The 25890-nt window shown below is 44.8% G+C and overlaps 1 protein-coding gene across 1 annotated transcript in view; it reads right to left on the bottom strand.

The window, feature by feature from the left end:
* The window catches only part of SLC16A1 (solute carrier family 16 member 1), a 35637-nt gene that overhangs the window by 8970 nt on the left and 777 nt on the right, over window positions 1–25890 (bottom strand). The window contains exon 2 of the mRNA XM_056558301.1: window positions 1472–1722. Within this exon, the coding sequence (XP_056414276.1) occupies window positions 1472–1688 (217 nt within the window). The 5' untranslated portion in view covers window positions 1689–1722. The remainder of the gene's footprint in view (window positions 1–1471; window positions 1723–25890) is intronic.

Raw genomic sequence — 25890 nt, 5'->3', positions numbered from 1 at the left:
GAATCTAGAGCATGACAGCAAATAGTCAATGAACCTGCAGACTGATCACGCCATGATATGGGGAGGGGCTGCTGGATACAAAGAGCATTCTATAACACAAACACTAACACTACTGTAGTTCTTGCACGCTCTTATTAAGAGGAACATAGAATACTGCCTCTTTTCTGAATAAATTCCACTGTTTTTGTTTTACAGCACTAAAAGATCTTTTGAAGACTGCAGAGTTTCCCAGGTTGATCATTTTTATCTTCGTTCCAAACAGGTGTTTTCCCCTTTATTTTTCTATTAAAAGATGCACTCCAAAATGTGATATGGGGCACTAAAGAAGTCATCTGGTGCCAGAAAGTTACTTCTATATAAAAGTCTTTGCACTTGGTGGACTGCGTCCATATTTGTCCGTTTCTGCTTTTGTACGTCTTAATAAAGTAAAGAAATATTTTCATGTTACCCCGCTGGTGAGTGCCTCCTACATCTTTGCATACGTTATAAAAATCTTAAGCCTTTCAGTACTTAGCTGCTCTATGCTCGAGAGAAAGCTGTAGTTCTTTCTAGTCTGACCACAGTGCTCTCTGCTGCCATCTATGTCCATGTCAGGAACTGACCAGAGCAAGAAAGGTTCACTATAGGCATTTGCTATAGCTATAACACACGTAATGGTAAAGTATGGTATTAAAGGAGAGGGAAGTGAAGGAAGGTATGTACCAGTTTTTTACTGCCGGCAGTTTGGACGATAATTTTCCTATTCCAGAGTTCTCCTTTAAGCAGTGGTCTCCAAACTGTGGTCTGCCGCATATGTCAACACTACAACTTCCAGCAAGCCCAGACACCACAGCCAACTTCGTATGGAGCTTTAGGGGACTTAGTGCTGCCAAGCATCCTCTACACAAGTTGCAAGAATTCCATGTCCGCTGTAGTACATTTGATTAATGTTCATAAATTTTTTGTCATTTCAAAAAGGAGAACTCCAGCAAAAGTTATCCCCTATCCTGTGGATAAGTTAAGTAGCAGATTATGGGAAGTCCAGCCACTGGTACACCCACGATCTCCGGGATGGGACCCTGGCTCTCAGTGAGGAGCATGTGTTTATTGGTAGAAACACAAGCTCCATTAATTTCTATGGGAGCACAAATTAAGCCCGAGTGCTGTATTCATGGGAGCGCCAAAAAGACCAGAGTACAGCACTCGGCTTCATCGACGCTCCCATAGAAATGAATGGGGCATGTGCAGTCTGCAGCACAAGCTCCTCACTGAGTGCCAGGTCCTGATCCAGATCACAGGGGTCATTGCGGTCAAACTCCCTGTGATCAGCTACTTGCCCCCTATACTGTGGATAGGGGGGATAAGTTATAGTTTGCAAATGTTTTCCTTTAATAAGGGTTGTGAGAAACAAAATCTGCACACAAGAACCTGGAGGCCTGAGGTCCAGTATAGCATGTATGTTTTCACATTTTTTTCTATTACTAAGCCTTACCTCCAGCATACATTACAGCCAGCATAATAGAAGAAATCCATGAGACCTCACTACTTGTCGCTCCAAATATTACTTCTATGTCTTTAAAAAAGACTGTGATTGATTTGGGAAAGGCATAAGAGAAGCCGATTGACACAAAGGCTCCAACCACGACAGCCCAACCCCAGCCTCCTTCGGGCGGTGTGTAACCAACAGGTCCTCCAATTGCAGGTGGCATTTTGCTGATATTTTAAAGCTCTTCCTTGAAACTTCTGAAACAAAAAGAAACATAGTATCAGCTAAAAGTTCTAAATGTTATTCAGGGAGGTATATTAATTGCAGAGCATGCAGAGTTTAGGAGAAAAAATAAAAAGCCACTTCAATTCATCACAGGCTACAATATGCCATCCCTTTAGGGAACTGGGATATGAATAAGGATGGCTGCCGATCAGGAGTGTCATTGTGCAAAGAATAAAGGGAAAGAAAAAATAAAAAAATCAGTGAGGAGTCTGCAGTGCTTAACCCAGAGATCAGACCCCTTCACCATAAAGCAATGGCATCTCTCACTATTAGAAAGGAACAGCCCTTGAAATGTTTTTTTTTTAAACCCTTGTATAACATTTAAACCCTTGCCTAAATATGTGCAGGGTTCCCTTATACCTCATTAGCAGCACATTCTTTAAACGGGTGCTCCGAGTTCCCCTTTAAGTCCTGAGGTGTGGCCTCCGTGGACTAGACTGGCAGAGTTAAAACCTTGGTTTTTTTACTTCAAACCATTCCTGAACATTTTTTGCTGTGGGGAAGGGAGTATTATCCTACTACATATTAAAGTTCCTACCATTAAACAATACTGTTACCACGACAAAGTATGTTTAGGTATATAGTTCAAGTTACAGTAATGTCTACATAAGTGCTAGGACCCTAAATTTCCCAGCAGAACATTACACGGCCTCTTATGTATTCTAGTGGCATAATTTTCCCAGATTACACATGGAATAGAAGAACTTGACTTTCCTGTTGCCACTGCGCCCCAGTATTGCACTACAGTCCTCTGCTGGTTGTCAACATGTCAGACCGCTAATCAGCAGCTAAGGCAGTGTGACATCAGGCCCCAGCACCAAAAAGGACAACCAGTGGCCCCACTGCTGATCAGCCCGTCATCAGTCCAGGCAGGACATCGCTGTCGCCCCCCCCCCAACAATTATCTATACAGTAGTGTGACACAACAACCACCAGAAAGAATACAGCAGAGGAGGGGGAGCAGCAATACCAGGCAAGTCTAGTTTGTTGTTTTTATCCAACAAGGGATAAGTTAAGGGTGTCACTCATCGAGTTGCAGTGTCACGGTAATCTTTATTGTAGACTCAGCATAACAGGGTGCATGCATAGACTGTCTTAACCCCTTCACGACGTGTGACGTACATGTACGACGCCGCAAAGTGTCACTTGGTGTGCGGCAACGTACATGTACGTCGCAGGGTTCCGGGAGCGCCGCGTCAACGGTAGCGGTGATCGGGCCGGGATGACTGCTGTTATCTAACTGCAGACATGCCGGCACATCGCCGAGGGGGTCCCGAGAGACCGCGATGGGCGCAAATCGCAGGTCGATTCAGACCTGCGATCTGCGCGATTCCGGGTCATACGGGTCACCCGGTAACCCGGAAAATAAGAGGGATCGGGGTGTCCGAGACACCCTCGATCCCCCTGAAAGGATAGGAGTTTGGTGGCAGGGGTGCCACCCCTCCTATTGGTCGGCCGGAGCGTCCGACCGATAGCAGACCGGGGGAGGGGGGGGGGGGGGGGGGGGGTTTAAGGTTCGGTTCCCCCGCTTTGCCCACCTATTGATGGGCAAAACGGGGGAACTGTCCAGGGACTGGCGCCGAAGGTCCCTTACCTGGATCCCAGAGCGCGATCCTCCATGCGGGGATCCCCCACATGCGGCGGCAGCAATTCATCCGGGTCCTGCCAGGTGAGTTGTTGCCTAGCAACATCCGGAGGGCCACAGTTTACAGTGGTCTCTAAACCGTGGCCCTCCGGATGTTTCAAAACTACAACTCCCAGCATGCCCAGACAGCTGTTTGCTGTGTGGGTGTGCTGGGACTTGTAGTTTTGCAATATTTAGAGGGGTTCAGGTTGTAGATCACTATGCAGTGGTCTCAAACTGTATCCCTCCAGATGTTGCAAAACTACAACTCTCAGCATGCCCTGACAGCTGTTTGCTGTGTGGGCGTGCTGGGACTTTTAGTTTTGCAACATCTGGAGGGCCACAGTTTAGAGACCACTGGACAGTGATTTACAACCTGAACCCCCTCTAAATCTTGCAAAACTACAACTCCCATCATTCAGGAACAGCATAAGGCTGTCTTGGCATGCTGGGAGTTGTACTTGCGTGCCTCCAGCCTTGCATAACTACATCTCCCAGCATGCCCTTCCGCAATCAGTACATGCTGGGAGTTGTAGTTTTGCAACAGCTGGAGGCACACTGGTTGGAAAATACTGAGTTAGGTCATAGAACCTAACTCAAGGTTTTCCAACCAGTGTGCGTTCAGCTGTTGCAAAACTACAACTCCCAGCATGCATGGTTTGTCAGCGCATGCTGGGAGTTGTAGTTTTGACCCCCTCCCATGTGAATGTACAGGCTACATTCACACTGGCGGCAGATTACAGTGAGTTTCCCGCTTCAAGTTTGAGCTGCGGCAAATTTTCCGCAGCTCAAACTCCTAGCAGGAGACTCAGTGTAATCTGCCTCCAGTGTGAATGTAACCTAAAAACACTACAATAACATAAAATAAAGAGTAAAACACTACATATACACACACATGTACACTGGGGCTGTATACTACAGAGGAAATGGTTTTCTTTTTGGAACACAGAGCTCTCTGCTGACATGACCACAGTGCTCTCTGTTGACATCTCTGTCCATTTTAGGAACTGTCCAGAACAGCCTATGTTTGCTATGGGGATTTTCTCCTACTCTGCTGACATCTGTCCATTTTAAGAACTGTCCAGAGAGCCCTGTGTTCCAAAATATTAGTATTCAGCAGCTAATAAGTACTGGAAGGATTAAGATTTTTTTAATGGAAGTAATTTACAAATCTGTAACTTTCTGGCACCAGATTTAAAAAAAAAAAAAAAAATTTTCCACGTGAGTACCCCTTTAAGACATCGTCCGCGCACCCCGTTATGCTGCATCTACAATAAAGATCGCTTTGACACTGCAACTCCGGTGAGTGATGCCCTTCATTTATCTCTTGTTGGATATTGATGAACTTCACACGGACGCGGTTCCAGTGCCCAATAGAGGTCACCAGTTCTAGGCTACTGCATTGTTCTCATGACACCCCTGTGCTTGCTCCATTGGTGAGGATTCTGTGTATTGCTGGGAGTCGAGGGGTAGCGGTGTAACTCTTACTAGTTCGTTTTAATGCTGGCAGCATGAGGATGACTGTTCAAAGAAGTTCTATGCTGGAGTACCCCTTAAATATTTTCAGCAGTGTACCGGGAGTTCAGGAGTAAAAGCTCCACTAAAACCCATATACAGTATTACAATTGAAGCTCTTATCTGTTCTCTCTGTTTTGCAGGTCAGTAATGTGAAAAATCTAACTAGCTACACCCCATGTACAAACATGGGTGGATGTTCCTTATAAAGAACAATATTAATTCTCAGGAGACAAAAAGGCAGAGGATAAAATGAATGGGTGGGTCCAAATGAGATTTAAGGATTACCAAAACATAGCAGTTTACACTTCATTTATACAAGTGGGTCGATGCCATAATAAGTGGGTTCAATTACTGTTTTTGCCTATATGTAGTTACTAGCCCTAAGTTTGCTTTATTTTAGCATAGCTGCATCTATGGGTTTCCTTACTTTAACTGTCATGTGATCACCAGCCAGACTCTCCAAATCTTCGTGCTTTATGGTCAGTACACAATTTGACTTCGGTTATGTTCACACTACGGATTGTGAACATTCTCTGTTAGCAGAATTCCGCGAGCGGAGATTCCATTCTGGCGGCCGCCAGACGGCTATGCAGTGCTCGCGGACTTTGTGCAAAGAATGAACATGTTTTCTTTGTGCGGAACAATTTCAGCGGCAGAGTTGTCCGGCGCTGAATTTGCTCAGTGTGAAAGGATCTCACGGAAGACCCATTCACACTGATGTTTATGTTCACAGCGCATCAGATTTGCCATGTTGCAAAATTAAAGAAAATTTAAATTTTGCACCAAGAAAACAAACTGCACAACAAAAACTGACACTAACCCACTTGAGTTTACCTGGGTGACCTCTAGCACCCTAATGAGATGACCATCTCCAATGGCAAAGGCAGAAGATTCATGGGAAATGTAGGCTGCATTAGAGCCCACATTGTGCATTTGTAAATAATAATGGAGAATATCCCATGGCTGGCACATCAGGAGAAAAATAAAATGTGATAAGAAAAAAGGCATAAACCATAAAAGATGAATTAACGTACTTTTCGTCCCATAGAACACACCGGCATATAAGACGCACCCAATTTTAAAGGTGCAAAATCTAGAGGGGAAAAAAAAAAAAAAAGGATTCTGGACCCAACAGTTATCTTCAACCTGTGGACCTTCAGATGTTGCAAAACTACAACTCCCAGCATGCACGGACAGCCAACGGCTGTTCGGGTATGCTGGGAGTTGTAGTTTTGCAACATCTGGAGGTCCGCAGGTTGAAGACCACTGGATAGGGAGGTAGTACTCATGTGTCCCCACCGCCTCTCCGGACGTCTTCTTCCCCGGGATCCATACGCTCCTATTGGATGACGGGACGGCGTGATGACATCGAAGGAGAGCGCCGACCATGCAGGGGATCCCGGCACAAAGCAGACACCGAGGAGGCAGGTAAGTTCCCTCCTGGTGTCCTGTAAGCTGTTCGGGACGCCGCAATTTCCCTGCGGCGGTCCCGAAAAGCCCGATTGAGCAGCCGGGATAGTGTCACTTTCACTTCAGATGCGGCGGTCAGCTTTGATAGCCATGTCTGAAGGGTTAATACAGGGCATCACCGCGATCGGTGATGTCCTGTATTAGCCGCGGGTCCGGCCGTTGATGGCCGCAGGGACCGCCGCGATAGGTGTGTATTCGCCGTATAAGACACACCAACTTCCTCCCCCCCACAGTTTTGGGGAAGAAAAAGTGCGTCTTATACGGCGAAAAATACGGTATTCTCTAACAGCCTAAGCTGCACTATAGAAAATAAAAACTCATGATTTTTAAAAAGAGACCTCCAGATCCCCATCTGCTGCCATCACGCCCCTCCCATAGACTTTCATTAAGGGGGCATGGCCGTAATGTCACGAGCAGGGCTTGACGTCACTAGCCTCCGCCCCGCATCGCCAGTCATCAGGCACGGAGCGACGACATCTTAGACACCTTATCCCCTATCCTTTGGATAGGGTATACGATGTCTATGGGCGGAGTACCCCTTTAAATAGTAAAATTAGATTTGAACACATGTTTGCCTCCAGAACAAGCAGTGAATGCGGTTCTGGACGTCTCCTGCCATGGGTTAGGGTGCAACACCATGTTTTCTTTTACTGTCAACTACAAGTATGTTTGTTTATCAGTTGTAATTTGTTTTTTTGTTTCTGATGTTTACTGATATCTATCGTTATACACTTTGTTCAGAGCCTCTTTGTGCAGTGGATGTTGCCCCTACAATTTGCCCCAGGTAGCAAAAGAAGTTTATAGCATAAGACTGAGCATTTGACCAATAAACAGAAAAATGATAAAGCAATGAGAGGATGTGGACATCTGCTGAATTAACAGGTCTCTAAAAGAGGAAAGAAGAAAAAAAATTATACATCTATATCTCAGGATATAGGGGTCAGATGGGGAAACCTCTGAGCTAGCATTTCAGCAACCCGGAACAAGCAGAAAACTTCTACTGCAGCAGGAGCATGGACTGAGGCTTTAGTGATACTTGACACTGCTGCAATGTACGTGCAGGACGTGCTTAACAGACTAACCATAGGGTTTTCCTTTAGTAAAGCACATGGGGCTTTATTCTGGCTATGAACAATTTCCTAGGAGGATGACGTGTGGCTGCTTAGTCACAAAGGGCTGGTCTGCTGGTAACGTAAGGCAGTGACACCAACAACATGTGAAAAACGGAAGCAAATATGGAACTACTACATGCACATTTCCCATACACATGTATCTGTTGTAAGTGTACAAAAAAATAACCTATTGCAGATTCTGCTGCTATTGCTTTGTTACTAATCTAATAGGGGATCTCCTGGTGTATGTTATATTGCAGTTCTGTGATCAAAGACGCTAGAACACAAGACTTCCTCACAACTCTGATCTTAATCTGAGATAAAAGAATCCTGCTGTTTACTGCACAGCCTTCACATCATCTGTACTCCTATAAACTAGGGATCGGCCGATATCTTTTTAGGGCAGATACCGGTAATCGGTGGAGGTTAGGGCCGATAGCCGATAACTTATACCGATATTCCGGTATAAGTTATCGGCTATTTATCCCCCCGCGACACCGCTGCAGATCATTGATTTAAAGCGGGCGCTTTAAACCAATGCACTGCAGTGGCTTTTGCGATGCCATAGGCCGCCGCCACCACCCGCTTCTCTCCCCCTGCCTGTTAGGGTGGTCCGGGCCATCCTTCCTTCCTGTAGTGTCCGGCGGCATTCCGGGTGGAGGGTGAACCGGTCCGGGCTGTCCTTCTCCAGGGGTGCTCTTCTCCACTCCGGGCAGGCTCTGGCCTAGTAACGCAGCAGACACGCCGCTGCGCAGTGACGCCCATGCACAGCGGTGCGCCTGACGTCTATGTAGCGGCGTCTATGGAGCGTACTAGGCTGGAGCCTGCCTGGAGTGGAGAAGAGCACCCCCGGAGAAGGACAGCCCGGACCGGTTCACCCTCCACCCAGAATGCCGCCGGACACTACAGGAAGGTTGGATGGCCCGGACCACCCCCATTACTGTTAAGTTAAAAAAAAAAAATTATTGACTCGGAGGGTGGGGGAGGGGCCCGACCAGTATAGCGGTATGGGCAAAAATACATACCGGTAAACCCCCCAGCACTACGGTGGGGGGTGCGACGCGGTGCATTATCGGCTTATCGGCAAGGTAATTTCCGATACTGCCCAAAATCGGGATTATCGGCCGATAATCGGTCGATCCCTACTATAAACCCCTTAAAGGGGGTACTCCGCCCCTAGACATTTTATTCCCTATCCAGAGGCTGGGGACCCCAGGGATCGCCGCTGCGGCATGCACTATTACTGCACAGAGCGAGTTCACTCTGCACGTAATGATGGGCGATACAGGGGCCGGAGCATCGTTACGTCACGGCTCCGACCCTTGTGACATCACGGCCCGCCCCCTCAATACAAGTCTATGGGAGGGCACGGCACGCCCCCGCCATAGACTTGCATTAAGGGGGCGGGCTGTGACATCATGAGGGGCGGAGCCATGACATCACGCTGCTCCGTCCCCTGTATCACCCTTCATTACGCACAGAGCAGCTGCAATCCAGGGGGTCCCCAGCAGCGGGACCCCAGCGATCCGACATCTTATCCCCTATCCTTTGGATAGGGGATAAGATGTCTAGGGGCGGAGTACCCCTTTAAGAACGTAGGGTTTTTCCATTTTTGAACTCTCATTTTTTCCTCATCACCTTCTAAAAATCCTAATGCTTTCAATTTTGCACCAAAAATTCCATATTATGGCTTGTTTTTTGCGCCACCAATTCTACTTTGCAGTGACAGTCATTTTACCAAAATATCCACGGCAAAGCGGGAAAAAAAAATTTCATTGTGCGACAAAATTGAATAAAAAAAATGCCATTGTAAATTTTGGGGGCTTCCTTTTCTACACAGTACATTTTTCGGTAAAAATGACACCTTATCTTTATTCTGTAGGTCCATACGATTAAAACGATACCCTACGTATATAGGTTTAATTTTGTCGTACTTCTGAAAAAAATCATAACTACATGCAGGAAAATTTATACGTTTAAAATTGTCATCTTCTGACCCCTGTAACTTATTTTTCCCCACATACGGGCCGGTATGAGGGCTAAATTTTTTTGCACTGTGATCTGAAGTTTTTATTGGTACCATTTTTATATTGATCGGACTTTGATTACTTTTTATTCATTCATGATATAAGAAGTGACCAAAAGTACTCTATTTTGGACTTTGGAATTTTTTTGCGCCTACGCCATTGACTGTGCGGTTTAATTAACTATATATTTTTATAGCTCGGACATTTCCGCACGCCGCGATACCACACGTTTATTTCTATTTTCATTTACATAGTTTTATTAAAATGGGAAAAAGGGGGTGATTCTTACTTTTATTAGGGAAGGGGTTAAATGTTCTTTAACTTTTTTCCCCACACTTTTTGCAGTGTTATAGCCCCTTAGTGGCTATTACACTGCACACACTGATCTGCTACACAGATAATTGCCGTGCATTGACATGGCAAAGATTAGTTATTGGCGGTCAACTGCTCAAGCCTGGATTTCAGGCTTGGAGCAATTAGTCGCTGATTGGACACAGGTAAGGGGACCTCCGTTAGATTTCACTGATGTTCCCGATCAGCCCGACTGAGCTGCCAGGAAGCTTTCACTTTCATTTTACACGCGGCGATCAACTTTGAACGCCGCATCTAAAGGATTAATAGCGTGCAGCACTGATCGTTGTGCCATGCGCTATTAGCCCAGGGTCCCGGCTTTCGTTAGCCACCAGGATCGACCTGGTATGGCCGTGACTCCGTGTTACATACCGGGACCGGACGCAGTTTTAAGTAGTTAAAATGGCCATACAGTCAAACGTTTAGCTTGACATGATAAAGGCTAGGGGCTGCTCTTAAGAATGCAAAGTTTCAAACACACATTCTCCCAAACCATTGCGGTTAATTTTTTTTTTTTTAATACCTTCTTAGAATTAAATAGGGATCAGTACACTGGCAGAGGAGTGGACCAAGAACACTGACCCACTTTAGTGAGAACATAGCACATAATGATAAGTGATCTGAACACTCAGGTCTTGTCCATATGAAGATTTGTACTGTGGCAGAACCACAGCAAAAGCCGTATGCGCAGGGGGGGGGGGGGGGGGGGGGGGGGTCTGATTACATGGCCTAACCCTACCAGTTTGAGCAATGGGTGAAGTTGGCTACATAAACGATCACTGAATTGTTCATGAGACCCTATTACACAGGGTGAGATCAGTAGATATTAGCCCCATGTAAAATAAAGCCCTTACAGTAGTCATTTTTTGCAGCAGCAGACTTTGCAGCCAAAAATTAGGACGTGTAAATTGACCCATAAGATGCAAAGGTGTGGTAATTTGTTGAGCAGATTGTCACTTGCTGTCCAGTAAGGTGGGGAAAGTGTGCAAGGATAGGCAAGTAGCTGCGGCCCTGCACAGGAGACCATGGTGGTCCCTACAAATCATTCCTGGCAAGAATGTTCATCCTTTGTCTGGCATCATAGATCATGAATGGTCAGCTTGACCAAAAAAAAAAATCTCATACATACCTTCCTACAAGCCCCCGTCGGTCCGGTACAGGCCTCACAGTCCGGCAGTGCTGACATCATTCCACTTCCTGGGGACGGGGACGCCGCAGAGCCGTCGGCGTATCACCAGCCGTAGCAATGTCCCGCCCCGGCTGGTGATGGGCTGAGCCGACTGTCATGTAAGGAGCTCTGGCCAGCTTCTTAAATGACAGTCGCTCAGCCCATCACCAGCCGGGGCGGGACTTCGCTACGGCCGCTGATACGCCGAAGGCTCTGCGGCGTCCCCAGGAAGTGGAATGATGTCAGCACTGCCGGATCGTGAGGGCTGTGCCGGACCAACGGGGGCTCGTAGGAAGGTATGTATGAGTTAATTTTGTTTATTTTTGAGGCTCGGGCACAGGCATATGTAAAACGGTACCACTACAGTTGTCCTTTAAGGGATGCACCGTTACCTACCACAACACTTAAGATCAATGTTGAAACCAGTTTTAATATTACTCCAAAATAACCATAACCATAACAACCAAAATAGAATACAATTTAGGCCAGGGCTATGCTGACTTTTGGTAGCCCTACATGATCAATTTTGACCATCAAGCTACAGTCCACCTTACTTGGGTGGGGATCATAGCCTTCCTCCCACTGTATATGTGCGGAGCAGGCTGTATCGGACCTAATGCCGCTGTAACTGCCAACTAGCCCCTGGTATTGCCCATACGGTACAGGTAGGTTTAGTGTTAGGTCCCAGTGCCACTTGAGAAACCATGGCGTTTGTGTGTGGGCTTTGGGGGTATGTCCTTCATATAAGGATATACTGGCTGATGTCTCAATTTTAACATCATTTTGAGGGTTAGTCATATGTCTTTGTCTACATCTACCACAGTAGTGCACCTACATTTATGTATTCTATATGTTACACATCTACACTGTTCATCTAATGTAAAATGCCATTGTGGTACTTTGCTGCAGACATCCCCCATTGTATGTATTTTTTAGGCTGGGGAACGCCCCTAGCACTGGCCCACAAGGGCAGGATCTGCTCCCTCAGCATAAATGCACAACTGCATTTGGGGTTGAGCATTTCCAGCCATTTGAACCCATGTCTTTGTTCATCAAGGCTACAGTTATGTGCAATCTTGTGGACTATGGCAATGTTGAGGACTAAGGCTGTCAATTGATCGCTAAAGTAAATCTTTTAGTGCTACAAAACGTTGCAGTGTAGGTCTGGCTTTATACATTTGAACCCAAATACTTCACTAGTTTTTGAGCAAGCTTTTTTCCCCCTTCTAGTAACTAGTTAACTTTTTTTTATATAAACAAAGTCCTCTAAACCTGCAGCGCACAGTAAAACCCAACAAACACCATTCTTGGCAAACTCACCTAGCAAGCAGAAACCTAATGATCCGGCACCTCTAAAGGTTATAAATAGGGTTAATGTTCAGGATCCGTGGAGAAACCTCTAACAAAAGGTCTATGTATGGAAAGTTATATTTCTGGTAATACTTCTACAGATCTAATGTCATGAGGAGTTTCTTTCCGATAATGGTTTCCAGTCACATACCTCAAAAAACAATCCACAAGCCTGCCCCTAAAGCTCTACAGAGCCATGGCTCCTTTAAACCAGACGCAGCTCTCTAGGCTGAAGTATGCCCTGGCACTAGCACAAGAGTAAGTGAGACTAGAACAAGCTCTGGAATTGTTCAAGTTACCACGAAGTCTCGTGACAAGGACAAGCATTTATAGTTGAAGAGACCACATGGCTGGATTAAGCATTCACATCAGATGGTTCCAGGTTAGAAATAGCACAGGACATCATTTAAAGGGAGGGGGTTTCAGCTATACAATGGTTATTGACAATACTGCACAATATTGAGCATATTCTATCAAGCTTTAGCAATAAAAAGATTTCCAATAGGATAACAATATGTTAAGCACATAGGAGTGGCCACATGGATATTCATTCTAGCATATCCGGATCCTATCACATCGCTGCGGCAGCGATACATGGCAAGGGGCCTTTGTAAAACAAAAGGAGCATCAGGAATGGGAAAACAGAAGAGCAACAAGGCCTTTCCTAGTACATAACTAGAGCCGGTGCTGCCAAACCTCCATCAATATGCACATTTATGAACATACCCTTAAAAAGGGAAACTACTACTGGCTACCAGCAGGTCTGCACTGAACAGCATCACTTTAGACATAACTGGCCCAGTGCTGGATGGAGATGTGCTGCATCTAATCTCTATACGCTGCTCAACTACCCTACCTTCATCTGCATCTCTGGCACAATGCACCCATCCAGGATTAGCCAAGTGTTTGGGCAATATTTTTAATTGGAAGGGCTGACCAAACCTTGGTACCAGCATGAAATTCCCAGTCACTCTGGCAACTAACTGATTTGTCAAAATATTATAGGAATTTTCACTTTGCCATTACGGAATATTTGGTGAATTTTTTTTCTAAATCCCAAGGCCGCAACATAAAATAAAGGGAGGATCTGAATGTGTAGTTTATATATAAAAAATAAAAATTAAAAAAAATGTATGCACCTGGTATGTAACAAAGATTCTCTCTGAAAAACCACAACACATTTACCACTTGTTAAGCAAAGTGTAAGCAAACACCAGACTTTGCTTAATATCAAAGTGGGCCAACACATTGAGCGTGTGTTGCATCAGCGTTTGTGTGTTCTATTCAAGTGAACCATTCAGTATGCAAATCATGGGGGAGATTTATCAAAAATTTTTTTTAAAAGACCTGTGAAAAATGAAAAAAAGATCTGATTGCTTTCCATGGGCAACTGCATGTACCCCCAAACAAAGCACTACTCAAGAGCATCCATTCAACTCACATATATTTATGAAATGCTACTATACAAAGTAGGTACACTTGGATTTGACCTAAATGTGGCCAAATATAATGCTCATTTTCCACCTGTATTTTTTTTTTTATTGTGGGTTTGTAGTTATAGAATCATAATAGTAAAGCGATGACCGGAAACTTTCACCATTGTGACTTACACCCCAAGGTTAACTTCTCCAAAACACTTTGCAACCTTCATTCACCTATGCACTTTGTACAGTTACTACTGAAAATGCTGAACCTGGAACAACAAGCCTATTAAACACTTCTCATCTAAATCCGTGTTTCTCAGCTATAGTTCTTTAGAGCCTATTCACATGGCAGAATTTCCGCCTCAAATTAAAGCCCATAGACTTCTGGGATTCCGCACTACCATTCAACCTTCTGAAATTCCACTTGTAGAACTTCAGAAGGTTGAATGGGAGTGCGGAATCTCATAGAAGTCTATGGGCTTTAATTTGGGCACAACTCCGCCATGTGACTAGACCAGTGGTTCTTAACCTTGTTGGAGGTACTGAACCCCACCAGTTTCATATGCGCATTCACCGAACCCCTCTTAATTGGAAAAATTAAATATGATTTTTTTTAAATTCAAAACATAGGAGGTATATATTGAAGTACGATATATATTTATACATAGGTGCACAAAATGAACAAGACCATTAAGACACATTAGGTGCAGGCAGTATTCCCCCCCCCCCCCCCCCCCCACATTAGGCAGGCCAGTGGTCTTCCACCTGCAGACCTCCAGATGTTGCAAAACTACAACTCCCAGCATGCCCGGACAGCCAACGGCTGTCCGGGCATGCTGGGAGTTGTAGTTTTGAAACATCTGGAGGTCCACAGGTTGAAGACCACTGATGCCGGCAGTGTTTCCCCACAGACATACAGCCTCCAGCCATATGCAATGTATGGCTGGAGGCTGTATGCCTGTGTACTGTGCACTTCAGTGCTCCGACCACCACTCTGGCTATAGCAGTAGGTCTCGGGACCGGTGGTCTGAGCACCGAAGATGAAATGAAGATGAAAACTTAAGCTGGCCAGCGCGTGTCTTCCTCCTTCTCTATCCTCCGATCCTCGGCGCCTTTATTTCCATGGGAGCACACACGGGACGTCAGTGATTCCGGCGTGCGCCATGTCCCGGCGGCCCTGCGTTTTTAAACTTAATGCGGGGCCGCAGTGAGTTAATAGTGATGGGGGAGGATTTCCCCATCGCTACAGGATGGCCAAACACCGGCTCTGCTCGGGGCCCTGGGCCAGCTCGGGGGCCCCAAGCAATTGCTTGGTTTGCCTGTCCTGTTGCGACCTCCCCCGCCGAACCCCCGGGACTGACTCACCGAACCCCTGGGGTTCGATCGAACCCAGGTTATGAACCACTGAACTAGACCCTTAGGGTGAATTCACAAAGCATATTTGTTGCAGAAATTTCCACCACTGCTTCATTCATATGATTAGGACTTGCAGATGTGTGTAGTCACCTATGGGGTATTTTTTATTTGTATTTTGCAATGGTATACCTGCAATTAGTAGCTGGGAGTTGTAGTTTTGCAACAGCTGGAGGCACCCTAGTTGGCAAACACTGCACTAGTGGGCACATGGAAGGAGGGAAGGAACTTTATTATAATTTCCTGGGGGGTGGGTGGGAGCAGCAGCTAACAGGAAGCTGGCGCAGGGAGTCATGGGAAATGTAGTCTTTATGACATGGCTGCTTACTGCTACAGGTGGCAATTACAGGCGAATGGCTGGGCCAAATTTGACAAATGAGGTATCGTTGGAAAGGTCTTTGAAAGAGCCATCAGATGAGGTAATTTTTATTTTTTTTGTTTTAAAGTACCAGCGCTCCAGAGTACTCCTTTAAGATTTCAGTCAAAACACTAAGCATACCACCTGTGGAAAATAGAATAATGATATAAAAATGTATTCTCCCCATGGAGCAGCACAGAATAGGCGAAACACCATATAGCACTGCACGTGGTCGACTAGTCTATTTAAATAGGTCTAACAGATAAGTACATATAAGTATCTTGTAACTAGGTACAAAGTTGGAGAAAGAAAACAAGTATTTCGTTAGCCTTAGGGGGCAGAAGTTTTCAGGCAATTTAGCAAAGTGTCAGAAACTACTTCAAAAACACAGAATGGGCTACTTGACATGACAGGTAACTTTACAATGTGACTTTAAGTCACCTTCACAATACCAAAACAGTTAAGTGAATGGACGTGTTTTTTCACACTGTACAAGTTCACTCAGGAAGATCCCCCCCCCCCCACTGAGGATATTTAGAGCTGCACATTAAAAATTCATAACCACTGCATAATGTTAACTAGACTAAGGCATAAATACACATTAGTAAAGAGCATCTAAAAGCAAAAATCACAGAAAGTTAGGTGTGACTGTGTGCATTGCAGTCAGACCCCCATGATCAGACAACCCCTAGATTGGAGATAAGTAGTAAATTGTGCCATTACCCCTTTACGGATATTTCTAGGACTGTGGTGCATGACTTTTATCATCCATGAATAAGTGTAAAGGTGTCAAACACATATCCACCCAGTCAGGTAGCAAACAAACATAGTTACATATATATCTAGAGGTTGGTAATAACCTGTTAAACTTCTCCCATCAATTAGCATCTCCTTATGAGATATTGCAACATGATGACTGACCTCATACACATTCCCTATTAAATCAGATGTGGCCTATTAGATCCCAATTCAATAACACAAGGAGATGTTACATTTAGATCCTCTCTAAACCTGCGAAGTTCTTTATGTAAAATCTTTCCAATCCCCTCCAGCAGCAACTGGGGAACTATCTCCGGTGCCGAGTAATGCAGGGAACAAGGATTTCCATTATGTTGTTTCCACAAATGTCTTGTGATAGGACTCCAGTACCTAGGCTGGTAATTCGAGGTGAGCAAAGTTACAGTGATTTGATTCCTCACAAACTTCTCAGCTCGGCAGTTGCTAACTTTATCCTATATAAATTTGTTCAGCTTTCAGGCACTCCGGTGGGCTGAGACTCTCCTAGGACTTTTCCAGCCTGGAGCGCCTGAAAGCTGAACTAAATTATGTAGGATAAAGTTAGTAACTGCCGAGCTACTAGGTTCGTGACAAAATTGAGTCACTAACTTTGCTCATCTCTACTGAGAACAGGGCCCTTAGAATAATGTTCCAAAGGCCAATTATACCCCTTAGGAACAGGTCTTAGTGGGTTAGGGAGTACCAGACAGTTTTAAGTCCTTAGGCCCAAGTGTCATACCTCCTGTGATTGAATATCCTTTCCGGCCAGGCCTTATTTCTTGTAGTGTGACTCAACTAGAGTCCAATGCTCCTGACCTAGTTCTAGAAGTTACACTTGTTTAGATCAAAACCTGTGCAGAGGAAAAGTTAACCAAAAGTTAGGTAAGCGATCTGATTGGTTGCTATGGGCAATTGCTCCACTTTTCATCTAAATAGGTTCAGATTACTTTTTAAAATAGGTTTGAAAAGGACATTTCTCATGCCTGACAGTACAGAGCAGAACAGCACTCATGGGCCACATATTAGTTCCCAGCGCTGGGCTGATAATTCATTTGAGGGGGAGGGGCCAAACCGGTATTGGTTAAGATTCATATCATGCAGCACAAAAATTTAGTTATGAACCGGTATACTGCCCAGCCCTCGTCTGTAAGGAGCCCCCGCTCTCTTGCAGAGCATCACGCCCCCGCCCATAGCCACATCCCCTCCATATATCTCTATGGGAGAGTTGAAGACTGCCAAACGTTTTTCTGTACTGTCAAGCATGAGACTAAGATTTATGTTTTAGCTTGTTCTTTTCTAACATGGGATAAAGTCCACAGCATGAGGAGAAGACTCCTAAAATCTCATCCACTATAGAATTTAGCTGCACAAATTCAGAGATCAAGTCTGCAGCTTTGAATCCAGTGTAAGCTTACCCACATGGTGCAAGAGATCAAACAAGTGTGGGTCCAAAATGCCAACTTTGTGGCAGCTAGAACAGTGTCACTGCAAACCAGGCCTCCTACCAAATGAGAGAGCTCCACATGAGTGAAAAGTTTTGGCTGTCACCCACTGCCTGTTGCTAGGCCACAATCCTAAGCTATTCTGGCTTAAAACCTAAGAACGAAGTATAAACAACTTCTATGTTACAAAAACAGTGTAGTACATACGCATTTCCTATTAAACTGAGTCTTCCCTACCAAAGTCACTGGTGATAAGCGTCTGAGTGATCACGGGGGGGTGGGGGAGACTCTAGAGACAATTGAGCACAGTACAGTACTTTTCTTCAGCTGAATGGAGCAGTACCACACATTTACTGGGTCATTTATTGTGATTGGTGGAAGTCCCAGCAGTCACTAACTATCCTGTGCAAAGGTGGTGGTGGTGGTGGTTGGCCTATGATGGTAACATTTCAATAGTGCAACAGTTGTGTCTGATTTCTTGCAATGATGTTCACCATCATTGTTCCCTAAAGCAAGGCCCCTACCAGCTAAAGGGCCCACAAAACAGTACAACAGCTCATCTGAACCACACCACAGTTTCAAAAACAACTTGTTATTTTAAAACCTAAAGATAGTATATGCGAAGAGGCCAGTCATGTATGGTGCTGTATATTTTACTGTGACTTTCAGAGGTGCTCTTGAACAAACTCACCTACAGGGTCTATATGTAAACTGTACCCAGCTCCTGAGCATAGAGTGTATTTAACCCCTTAAGGACTGAGCATTTTTCCGTTTTTTCCCCCCTTACCTTTAAAAAAAAAAATCATAACCCTGTGCCAAAATTGAAGCAAAAAACCAAACACCATTTTGTAACTTTTGGGGGCTTCAGTTTCTATGCAGTACTTTTTCAGTAAAAATGACACCTTATCTTTATTCTGTAGGTCCATACGATTAAAATGATACCCTACTTATATAGGTTTGATTTTTTCGTACTTCTGGAAAAAATCATAACTACATGCAGGAAAGTGTATACGTTTAAAATTGTCCTCTTCTGACCCCTATAACTTATTTTTCCATATACGCAGTGGCCCCGCGTTATAGAATGGGAGCGGACTCAGGACGTACAGGTACACCCTGAGTCCTTAAGGGGTTAAAATAAAAAACCACCACAAATAGTTCTATTAGAGGGGCAAAGGTCTCTGCAATAACATCACAGTAATAAGTTAGTTTTGGCTAGAGTTATCCTTTAACCCCTTAAGGACTCAGCCAATTTTATTCCTCCTTGCCTTCTAAAAGTCATAACTCCTTTATATTTCCATTCCCAGACCCATATGAGTGCTGTTTTTTGAGTGACCAGTTGTACTTTATAATGACACTCATTTTACCCTAAAATGTATGGTAAACCCCCCCCCCCCAAAAAAAATTGTGTAAGGAAATTTAAACAAAAATCATAGTTTAGCAAATTTGGGGGGGGGGGGGAGGGTTTCGCTTTCACACTGTACACTATGGTAAAAATTACATGTGTTTATTATTCCCTGGGTCAATACGATTAAAATGATGACCATGGTTACATACTTTTATATTATTGTACTGCTTTTTTTTTTTTACAAAATCAGTATGTTTAAAATTGCCTTATTTTGACCATCTCTAACTATTTTTCCGTATTCAGAGATGTGTGAGGGCTCATTCTTTGGGGCATGATCTGTAGTTTGTTTTGGTACCAAGTTTGCATGTGACTTTTTGATTGCTTTTTATAAGAAAAAAAAAAATTGTAGTTTAATGTGACAAAAAAAGCTGAAATTTTTGACTTTACATTTTTACGCTGTTGGGGGATATGATCAGCCATTATAAGTGCCACAGATGCAGTGATCTGTATTGATCATGGGGTTAATGGTAGACATCAGCACCATTGCTTATGTCCGCCATTACCAGCGGGTCTGCGGCTGCTGAAAGCATGTCCTTAAAGGGGTACTCCCGTGGAAAATCTTAATCCTTCCAGTACTTTTCAGGGGCTGTATACTACAGAGGAAATTCTCTTTTTGGATCTCTTCTGTCACGACCACAGTGCTCTCTGCTGTCCATGTTAGGAACTGTCCAGAGCAGGAGAAAATCCCCATAGCAAACATGCTTCTCTGGACAGTTCCTAAAATGGACAGCATAGGTCAGCAGAGAGCACTGGTCGTGACAGGAGAAAGCCAAAAAGAAAAGCATTTCCTCTGTAGTATAAAGCCCCTAAAAAGTACTGAAAGGATTAAGATTTTTTGAATAGAAGTAATTTACAGATCTGTTTTACTTTCTGGCACCAGTTGATTTAAAAGAAAAATAGTTTTCCACGGGAGTACCCCTTTAAGCATGTATGGGACAGGCTTATAGGGAAACTCTGGTGGAATTTTTTTTCTCAACTGGTTCCAGAATGTTCAACAGATTAGTAAATGACTTCTATTAACAGTACTCATCTGCTGATGTATACTCAGGGGTGTGGAAATGTTCTAAAAAAACATTTTTCCTCCTCACCCTATAATAGCCATAACACTTTTTCAATAACATTCTCCGAACAATAAAAAAATAAAAAATTATAATATAAATATTTAGGTGAAATTGAAATAGTAAAAACATAATTTTGCAGATTTGGTGGTTTTTTCTACCCCATTTATCTTGCGGTTGAGGTAACTTGTTTTGATACTTTATGCCGCCTGATTACAGCAATACCAGATTTGTATAGTTTACGTCATGTTTTACTAATTAAAAAAAAAAAAAAAAAAAAAAGGAACTTATTCAATTTTTTTTAATTGTCATTTTTTTTTACCCCTGTAGCTCCCCCCCCCACATACCAGGCTGTATGAGGGCTCATTTTTTGCGCCATAACCAGTTTTTTGTATTGGTACCATTTTGTTATTGATCCGACTTTTTAATCACTAACTTTTTCTGGGATATTATAAAAATTGCAATTCTGGGGTTTGGCATTTTTTGTTACATTTACCGTACGGGATACATAATGTTATATTTTAATAGATTGTACAATTACACACGAAGCGATACCAAATATGTTTATTTTTATTATGTTTGCATGTTTTTATATAGGAAAAGGGGGTGATTTGAACTTTTAACATAATGTGTGTTTTAAACTCTTAAAACTTTTTACACTTTAAGACTTTTAGGAGTAATAGAGTTCTATTGAACTCAATTGATCTGTGTGCTCTGTGATCCATTGAGAGCACCTAGTCCAGCCAGGACCCATCAATGACAGAGCCACGGACAGCAGGGAACAGAGGTAAGCCCTCTGGCTACCTCTATAGTGGATCACCCCCCTGCGATCACGCTGCAGGGGGGGGCGATCTAGCCCACCAGGGAGCATACACATGTCCCTTTAGACGCCACTGTCAGCTTTGACAGCGGCAATCTAAAGGGTTAATAGCCAGCCGCAGCGATTGGCGGCTGCAGAGTATGGAGCGGGCAGGAGTCCGGAGCCCGATCCATACAGACTGCTGAGCGCCACATGCCGGGCTATTAGCAGTGGTGTGATACTTGCGCCCCGTGCAGACATGCGACCGCTCCTCCCCTCAGCTCTCCGAAGCTAGAGCTGGGAGGAGCGAAGGCAGGGGACGCACGGGGGGCAAGAATGCAGAGTAGGGGAGATAGAAGCTGTGCATGTCCTATCTCCCCTCCCCCTGCTCTGCATTCTGAGGATGAGAGTTTCCACAGCCGGGGGCTGCAGAGTATGGAGCCAGCACGAAGCTTGCCCAAAGCCGGGCTAATGGCCGGAAAAATTCACCTGCCTGGCGTCGGGCGATAGGAATTCTACATCCCTGATACTACGGAAGTTGAGTTCTTTTCAGTCTGACCACAGAGCCCTCTGCTGACACCTCTGACCATGCAGAGTAGGAGCAAATCCCCATAGCAAACCTATCCTGCTCCCGACAGTTCCTGACATGGACAGAGGTGTCAGCAGAGAGCACTGTAGTCCGACTGAAGAGAACAACTCAACTTCCTGTTGACATCCAGCAGCTGATAATCCTCCCAGTACTTAAGATTTAATTGCAAAAACTGCAGCAAAAAAAATACATGTGTGAACGTACTTTTAACCAGTTTTCTTCCTTTGTACTTAAAAGGGAAAACTCAAGTTCACCCACACTAAACCCAATATAGTGTGGGTGAACATAGGGTTGAGTGGTATACCGGTTCATACTGAAAACCAAAATTTTTGTGCTGCACAATATGGATTTTTCCACATACCGCAATACCGGTTTGGCCCCTCCCCCTCGGGAATGAATGAATTATCAGCCTGAGGCGGAACATCGATGCGGCCAGTGATAGGCTGACTGCTCAGACGTTCCCGTTCCCAGGAAGTGCGTAAGACCGACGTAGGAATATGCGTTAAAGTTTATTTTGTTTACCTTTTGAAGGCTGGGCATGGGGATACAGCGTACGGTATAGAGATACACATGCGGCCCGCGGAGCGCATCTACCCGGCCCGCCAGGCGTTTTTGTCTCAGGACATCTATGTGTTCCGAAAGATGCTCTGTTAAGTCCCTGCGGCCCGCGTTTACTTTAAAAACGCAGGGACCACCGGAAACAGGCGCATGCAGCGACGTCACCGGCATCCCATGCGTGCGCCCATAGCAACCGAGCGCAGGAGCAGAGAAGCAGAAAGGATGCGCGGTGGTAGTAGGCAAGTGTTTACCAGCGGCACGTCCCTTCAGTGTTCTGACCACCGATCCTGCTACGGCCGCAGCAGTGGTCGGAACACTGAAATGGGGCAGTACACAGGCATACAGCCTCCAGCCATACTGTATCGCTGGAGGCTGTATGCCTGTGGCGGAACATACTGCCAGCCTAATGTGGGGGACTGTACTGCCATCCTAATGTGTGGGACTATATTGCACCTTATGTGGGGGGGAACTATACTGCCAACATAATGTGGGGGAACTATATTGCAACTTATGTGGGGGAACATACTGCACCTATTGTGGGGTGGGACTATACTGCACCTATTGTGTGTGTGGGGGGGGGGTGGGGGACGACTACCCAGTTCCCATTGAAATACTGTTAAGTTTGTCGATTTAACTTTACTTGTTCTTCATTTTAAATATTGTCTTTATTCCCATTTCTTCACTTCAAAATAAGATATCTGCAGTGTGCATAGGAATTTGTTCACATACAATATATATATATATTTTTTTTTTTTTTTTTTTAACTCCGGCCCTCCAACGGTCTGAGGGACCTTGAACCGGCCCCGTTTAAAAAGTTTGAGGTCCCCTGGTATAGTGTCAGCTCTGGCGGCCCGCAAAAAAACAGGAGGACAAGGAGGGCAGCACTTGCGGGTGATGTGAGTATTTACCCCGATGGGGACAGCGCAGCCCTATCATTATTTTATTTATTTTGGCGGGGGAGAGAAATACCGTTCTATAGTGTGGAACCGCTTTAAGTTCCAAAAAATACTGTGATATACATGTGGTCATACCGCCCAGCCCTAATTCACCCCCTTAGTTGCGCTCTGCAGGCATGTCCCCTGCTGGCAGTTATACTTTGGGTCCGGGAGGAAGGTGCCTAAGCCGCACCCCCCCCCCCCCCCCCTATTTCACATATGCATTTTCTTCGACTTCGCATCCTAGTGACGTGTAGTCACACGACCCCTGAGCGCTGCGCTCTGTATGCATGCGCTGACGATTTTACCCAGCTCACGTCCTGATCACGTGAGAATTGTGCAACCCCGGAGAGCGCTCCGCGCAGTGCAACTGAGCATGTGCCAGGCCCTCGCTACTCACGACTTCTGTAGCCAGGGCCCGGCACATGCACAGTTACATTGCAGAGCGCAACTAAGGGTGAATTATGGGACTTTACAGGATGAAAACTCTGCGGCAACCCAAAAAAAAAAAATTATAAATAAATAAGTGACCCCTGTATGGACTCCTGTTCATCCACACTATTGGGCTTCGTGTGGTTAAGCTTGCTGACCGTTTTTCTTGTGTGCCCCCAATACATGTTCACAGCTCAAGTAACAATGATCTACAAATGTCAATGACCGCAGCATTGTAGGTCAGTTGCACATAAAAAGAGGCACGTTACTAGAATCCCAACAATGCCCATTTACATGCAAATTAGAAATAGCAAACAGCTTCTTATTATTTTAAATGTATATACATTTTATATAAATAAATATACATTTTAAAATGCTAATAAAACCCTTACATGTAAACTGCATCCTAAAAAGTTCTGGCGATTTCAAATGCAAATCCTCCCCTGTATTTACGGCCAGGTTGGTTGGCGTTCATTCACACACACGAAACATTTCGCTTTTTGAACTTTACTGTCTAGTTACTACGTGCTGGGAATAAAAGCCTAAAAACATCACTTTAGAGAACTGGAGCGTCATAACTTTCATGTCGTCCGTTGCCAAGCAACCAAGACGCTCTTTCATGAGACACCTACACAGCAGCACGCACACACTAGTGGAGGAAGAGCCAGCCCTGCCAAAACCTGATGGTATGGTTGCAAGATGAAATGACAGCATCATAGGGAGGGGAGCGGGATGCAATTTACTGGAAATACACTTGTGACACCATAGCGTGTCTCCAGCTGTTGCAAAACTACAACTCTCAGCATGCCCGGACAGCCTTTGGCTGTCCGGGCATGCTGGGAGTTGTAGTTTTGCAACAGCTGGAGGCACACCGTTTGGGAAAAAACTGCCATAGCGAAAAGCATCCATAACTATAAAGGGCCCTCGCTCCAGCAACGTAAACATGCTGATAGTGTAGGCACATTAAGGCCATGTTTGGGTTAGATAAGCAAAGGCAGATAAAGCAGCAGCAACAATCCAATAGACACTACAAAAACATTCGAGCGCTTACTATAATATGTAATTCCATAACTGCACAGGTGTACGAGTGGTACCAGATTTATAATAAAAGGATGAACGTGTGGTGAGCCATGGGGTGTGAAGTGAGGTGTACGGGGCAGATGGCGTTAACCCCCTAAATGTTCGTGACGCCAGGACGTGGTTTTAACCAAGAACTACCTGAACGGTAGCACCGCTAGTCCTAGTTATTCAGGGCAAATTAGAGTCCAAGGCCCCGTCAGGGTTAACGGTAGCTATACTGAGGTAGACAGATGGTACAGTCTTTACAGCTAGGCCAGGATCCCAGAGAGGTGACCAGTAACACAGGGGACCTCGCAGCTTGCTGGGAGTTGCAGTGACTGACTTTAGGACAGCCACGCTGACTATAATAGACTTGACTGAAGATAGTGACAGCAGATAGAGATGACTTACTGACATGTGGCTGTAATTTAGGCTTGAGGCCTCCAGATGTGCTGGACACTGGCTCCGAGACATCTGGACTTGACCTCTGCAGAAAGCGTAGTGGAAGAGAGATTGTAGTACCTCCCCCTCTTATAAATGGGGTTGAGCAAGGAGCCCATAGGCTAGCTGCAGGTCATCTGGTGCTCTCTGGGTAACACCACATGTTATCAATAACCATGTGACCATATCAAAAGGTCCTTTACACATAATATACAATTATACAGATTATAGGGGTAGCAGGTAAGCCCTGGGGACGTGCAGGAACTCAAGCTGAAAGGACTGAGATGCATATCCCGTACTGGGACATCACAAATGTGATTACTATGATGCTGGGAAGAGTCCCTTTAAATTACTACATAACAGATAGCAAGGTCAATGGAGTACGGAAGGTTTAGTGGGATAGTCTTAAAGGTGCATTGTACCTAAAACAAGCAAGCCATTCCAAAATTATTCAGATTGACAAGTGTGTAACTTCTGTACAAGGCTATGGTTCCCAGCTTGTGTGCCTACAGCTGTTGCAAAACTACAACAACCAGCATGCAGGAAAGCCAAAAGGTTGTAAGGGCATGCTGGGAGCTGGAGTTACACTGACTGGGAAACATTAGTATAAAGAGAAGTATATACTTTGTTTCAAGATCCCTGGTTGCCATCAGTGAATGGAAACTTGCTCCCAGTCCGGGGCTGAACATCTAAACAGGCCTGATGCCCAATTTCACAACTATGTGCTATATAATCTAGGCTGATGTTACACATGGAGAACTCTTGTGCTGAGGGTTTGTTACAATGTAAAAGGCAGTACAGTGTGGACGAAGCTCACAGATCAGAGAAGT

Source organism: Hyla sarda, chromosome 2, assembly GCF_029499605.1.
Source record: "Hyla sarda isolate aHylSar1 chromosome 2, aHylSar1.hap1, whole genome shotgun sequence".
NCBI classification, from domain to species: Eukaryota; Metazoa; Chordata; class Amphibia; order Anura; family Hylidae; genus Hyla; species Hyla sarda.
This window is presented reverse-complemented; position numbering and strand designations above follow the sequence as displayed.